Source organism: Plectropomus leopardus, chromosome 10 (assembly GCF_008729295.1).
Source record: "Plectropomus leopardus isolate mb chromosome 10, YSFRI_Pleo_2.0, whole genome shotgun sequence".
Classification (NCBI taxonomy): domain Eukaryota; kingdom Metazoa; phylum Chordata; class Actinopteri; order Perciformes; family Serranidae; genus Plectropomus; species Plectropomus leopardus.
In genome coordinates, this window is record NC_056472.1 from 34,668,294 (window position 1) to 34,673,999 (window position 5,706).

Sequence of the window (5,706 nt, forward strand, 5' to 3'; positions counted from 1 at the left end):
TTATCTGTATGACATTATAAGTCCAATTATCGGGCCGATAATTATCGTGCATCACTAATATATATATATTATATACTGTTTATATATATATATATATATATATATATATATATCTCAACACAGATTGAAAGAACAAAAGAATCACAAAAATTGTTTTGAAGAATTTTAAGGAAGGCATGTTTTCTTTAAAAATGTTGGTGATTTTTATTCCTACAGCATCTGGACTAAGCCCTAACAAAAAATGAAAACTTGGTACTACTGGAATACACATTTTACTTTGAGAGCAAGCAAACATTTGTTAGTACCTGCTAACATTAATTAGTACCTGTTAAGATAAGTTAGTACCTGCTAACATTAATTAGTACCTGTTAAGATGAGTTAGTGCCTGCTAACATTGATTAACACCATCTTTTTTGTCTTTATAGGAAGATCAGGTGTTGAGGAGTTCATGAAACTTAAAGGTTCTGTCTCTGACGTGCTAACTTGACAAACTTTTTTTTTTGTTTACAATGGGTGAACAGATGGCCACATTTATACTCAAACCTGTATAAATGTGAATTTCAATGTAAATATCAATATATATCTTGCACTCCAAACATTCTTGTATATAACTTTAATTCCATGGTTCTGTTTCTTGCACTGTTACACCGTTACTTGTGTTACTTGTTTTGTTTTGCACTGTAAGACTCGTACTTTTTATATTTTATATTTTATATTTGTATCTTCTATCTTATCTGTTTTCTTTTTCTATATTTATGTTGCACCAACCCACCAGAACAAATTCCTCGTATTGTGTTAACTATACCTGGCAATAAATCTTTTTCTGATTCTGATTCTGATTCTGATAAATTAAGAGCTGAGACCGTCCAACTTTCATGTTGCCTCTAACAGCCTGTGGACTGATTTGCGTGCAAAGGACTCAGAAAAACCCAACGCGTTCTGATCCAAAGTTGTCACATGCGTCTACATATCTCTAGTTATCCTGTGTCTACATATTATTACATATTATGCGCTAGGAATCCTTCTGGGTCTACATAATATGCTCTGCGTATCCTTCTGCGTCTGCTGTTGACGTTCCAGGATGCAGCTACGGTGATGTCAACACAATCACATGTTGGGATGACACTGCACGTGGTTATGTTTAGGCAACAAAAGCACATGACAACCAACGCCGGGTCATCAAAGAAACACACATGGACGGTTAGGTTCAGGGGAAGGAGGCACATTATAACAGGTCACATTGATGGGAAGTGAACCCCAGAGTCCTGCATTAAAGTCCAAAGTTTGTTGGATCCATCCACTACCCCTCCCACCCGGCTTAAGGTGACCCTGTTGCCCATTATGTTACGTCGTTACAAAATTGCCAACTTTCCTGCTCTACCACCTAAGCCACAGCCACCCAGGTGCTGACCACAGTTCACTAATAAAAATGTTCTTAAAGTTACATACAGAACCTCCATGTATCACCATGTGGATAACACCAGGAGAACCCCCTTACACCTGCATTAGCATGAGTCCTGGTTGATCAGCTCTGTCACTCAGGCTGTCCCCAAGGTGGGTACAAACCATCATGGGGACACTACATGCAGAGCAGGTTTAATGCACGGCAGGTAGCATGAAAGTGAAAGTGCATTAAACAAAACTGGTTTACGAGCCCAGCAGAGACTGTTCTTAATCATGTATTCCACTTTAATGCAAAGAAAAGAAGAAGAACCTAAAGATCAAGGTCAAGCACATGTTACTGCAGGTGTTAAGGGAGCATCAGGGTAAGATGTGTAGTGAATGATCTCATGACGCTTGTGTGTTATTGTGGAGCTGGTTATATGCTACCCACCAGGAGAGCGTGGGCTCTGGATGTGTCGTCACCTCCACCTCTAACGTCACTGGAGAGCCCTCCATGACAGTAGCTCTGGACAGGGGCCTGGTGAAGCAGGGAGGTCCAGGTTTAGAGGCTTTTCCCTGGGGAAGAGACTCTGACTGGGCCTGGGGAAGATGAGGAGGAGGAAGAGGAGCAGGTAGGGAAGGCCCTTGGATCTGAGGAGTAAGTCTGATCTCCTCACGGATAGCCACGGGCTGACAAATGTTTGGGTCTTGGTCTGGAGTTAGTAGATGGGGTGGAGAGGAAGGGGGTGTGACATGCAGGTTAGCCTGTTGAGCCAAAGCTTGGGTCTGTGGTTCTGGCTGAGGAGGAGCAGCAGGCTTGGCAGTGCTGCCAGGGGTCATGCCAGGGTCATACACACACTGCTGGGTATGGGTTGAGGTCAAGGATTTGTGGAGGGAGTAGATTGTCTGGTGGCTCTGATTGCTGCTGAATCTATTACTGCTGGTGACGGTGCCGCTGGATATACTGATGTCGCTGATGACGTTTGGATTCAGAGAAATGGGGGCATTGACCTCAGGTAGACCTCCACTACCCTGAAGGAAGGGGCTTACTTGCTGGGGTCTGAGATTGCTGCTAGCTTGTGGGAAGGTGCAAGAACTGTATGGAGAGGAGGACTGGCAATAATCAGTTTGTTTGACAGCAGTAGCTGTGGTGAAGCTGCTGCTTTGGGGCCTGGAAACTGGCCCCAAACATGGGCCAGTTTGGCCCCAACATGTTTCTTTGTTGATTTGGGAGAAAGGTACATCCTGATCAAGGCCACTCCTGGAATTAGGGTAAGGCTGTGAAAGATTGCTGTCATGGAGGAGGGTTGAGGTAGTTTGGAGGGAAATTGCACAGGATTTAAGGAGCCCAGTATCCAGACTCTTGTCTTTGTGGAGAACATAGTCTGTGAGGTTCTGGGCCGATCCTTTGGCCTGGTGGATCGGATCAATCTGTGGCAAGGTCTTACTCTGGGATGAGGGGCTGCTGCTTATCTGTGGTAAGGTGTGATGGCTTTCTGGAGGGGAGGACTGGCAGTAATCAGTTTGTTGGTTGACCGCAGAGGCTGTTGTGAAGCTGCTGCTTTGGGGCCTGGAAACTGAGGATGTTCCTATGCTGATTTGCAAAGAAGGTACATCCTGCTCAAGGCCGCTCCTGGAATCTGGGTTAGGCTGTGAAGGATTGTTGTCTTGAGGGAGGGTTGTGGTGGTTTGGAGGGAAGTTGTATAGGATTTGAGGAACCCAGTGTCCAGAGTCGTGTTATTGTGGAGATCAGAGTCTGCGAGGTTCTGAGTGAACCCTTTGGCCTTGGGGACCGGATCAATCTTTGGCAAGCTCTTACTCTGTGATAGGGTGCTGCTGGTAGCCTGTGGCAAGGTGCAGTGACTTTCTGATGGTAAGGACTGGCAGTAAGAGATCTGTTGGGGGACAGCAGTGGCTGTGGTAAAGATGCTACTTTGGGGCCTGGAAAGTGAGGATGTTTCTTTGCTGATTTGGGAGGAAGGTACCTTCTGATCAAGGTCACTCCTGGAATTTGGGTAAGGCAGTGAAAGATTGCTGTCTTTGGGAAAGGTTGTGGTTGTTTGGAGGGAAGTTGTACAGGATTTGAGGAGCCCAGTGTCCAGAGTCTTGTCTTTGTCGAGAATAGAGTCTATGAAGTTCTGAGCAAACCCTTTGGCCTGGTGGACTGGATCAATATGAGGCAAGCTCTGGGATAAGTGACTGGTGCTAGCCTGTGGAAAGGTGTAATGTCTTTCAGGAGATGAGGACTGGAAGTAAATGGTCTGCTGGGTAAATGTACTGGTGCTGGTGTTGGTCAGACTGACATTTTGAGGTTTGGAGAGTGGAGATGTATCCGTCCTAGTTTGGAAGGGATTTATGTTCTGATATGTACCACTCTTTGAGTCTGGGAAGGACTGTGGAAAACTGTTCTCCTGACAAATGGAAGTATTAAACTTGAGGGACTCAGTATCCTGTGGTGGGGTCTTGTCCTTGTGGAAAGGAGGGTCAGGACCACTGAAGGGCTGAGGACCATTGGTGGATTGAGATAGTGTGGTAATGTGATTGAGCTCTGCAGACTGGAGAATGGGATCAGGTTGTAGAAAGGTCTCACTTTTGGATGCAACATTTTCGGCGATCTTACCCTGAGTACCAGCACTCCTCTGAGGCTGATTAATCTGACTGTTATGCTCCTTTAACAAGGGATCAGTTTGTGGGGGGGTCCTTTTCTCGCTGTCCTTGATGGAGTAGCCATCTGGAGTGTTGCCGGAGGGGAAGCTCTGTTCAGGGCCACCCAGGGAGAGGTCAACAGTCTGGGAGGCGCTGGCTGAGCTGGTCTTTCCAGTCTTCAGGATGCTGCTCAGAGTACTGGTGAAAAAGCTTGGTGGAGGAACTGTCAGTGGACTCTGGACAAATGAACCGGACTCTGATCTGATCCTGTAACACACACAACAGGAACAAACTAAGACTGAGAAACTGCTACTTTTACAGTTCAAAAGTGGCCTGTATTTCATGTCCTCACTGTCCTTCACCTGTCTCCTGTGGTATGCCCCCATTAGATTATCCATTATTAGCACTGAGTATCAAACCACAGTACTGTTTTAACAAAATGTGCCCAGAATCATAAGAACAAACAAAATTTGTCCTGATACAGACCTGGTGCTGCTGTGGCAGTTGATTGGAGGAGTTGGACAACTCTCGGCCTGGCTGGACGCTCTCTGTTGTCGGACTGCACTTGTAGCAGAACCAGTGTGCTCTGACTGGTAGCTGTGTTGGCCGATGTGGACGCTGTGGGAGCTGAAACAGAAGCCCTCCTCAAAGTCTGACTGAACCATGTTGGACTCTGGCGTCTCTGCCAGTGGCGGCAGGGAAATGTCGTCAGGTGACACACAATCGTATTCGTCATTGGAGAGAGAATCTTCAGTCATCACTTCCTGTTGCTGCAAGTCCACCTCCAACAGGCCTCCTACTGGTGCATCCTGGGTAAAAAGGGTTGAATGTTAGACTGATGGATCACTGCCACTTGTATGTACCACACGCTGCCACAGGAACAGGGATGTTTTTGCAGTCAAATTTCTTTGTCCGTGTAGCCAGCATTTGACTTTATAGTTTGTACACCAACTCAAATTCACTCACTGAGGTGGATATCATTGCAGCCAAACTAATGACAGGCAAGAGAGCGGTAAAACAGCCAACCAACCACTGTAAATGCTAAAATAAAGACACGACCAGAACATTTTAGAAGTAGGACACATACTAAAACAGTAAAAAAATGATGAGCACTTCACAAAAAAAAAGATATGTATCAACCCTTTGACACCTGGAATAACATCACTTTTCTTGTGCTGCCTTTCACATGCATTTAAACCTTTGAAACCTGAACAAATTGGTGTGATTTCTTTTGATAATGGGAAAAAAGGCAATGACCAACTTGGCAAGAAACGTCCCACAAATTGCTAGAAATTTGTAGAATGTGACAAGAACATTATCCAAAAATGTTTTTAAAAACATTTTTGGATAATGTTCTTGTCACATTCTACAAATTTCTAGCAATTTGTGGGACGTTTCTTGCCAAGTTGGTCATTGCCTTTTTTCCCATTATCAAAAGAAATCACACCAATTTGTACAGGTTTCAAAGGTTTAAATGCATGTGAAAGGCAGCACAAGAAAAGTGATGTTATTCCAGGTGTCAAAGGGTTGATACATATCTTTTTTTTTGTGAAGTGCTCATCATTTTTTTACTGTTTTAGTATGTGTCCTACTTCTAAAATGTTCTGGTCGTGTCTTTATTTTAGCATTTACAGTGGTTGGTTGGCTGTTTTACCGCTCTCTTGCCTGTCATTAGT

The 5,706-nt window shown here is 44.6% G+C and overlaps 1 protein-coding gene across 1 annotated transcript in view; it reads right to left on the bottom strand.

Annotated features, from left to right (window-relative positions):
* Positions 1–780: 780 nt before the first annotated feature.
* LOC121948667 overlaps positions 781–5,706 on the bottom strand; it is a 30,231-nt gene continuing 25,305 nt past the window's right edge. The window contains exons 20-21 of the mRNA XM_042494066.1: positions 4,517–4,839; positions 781–4,297 (exon numbers count right to left, since the gene is read on the bottom strand). Of these exons, the coding sequence (XP_042350000.1) occupies positions 1,789–4,297; positions 4,517–4,839 (2,832 nt within the window). The 3' untranslated portion in view covers positions 781–1,788. The remainder of the gene's footprint in view (positions 4,298–4,516; positions 4,840–5,706) is intronic.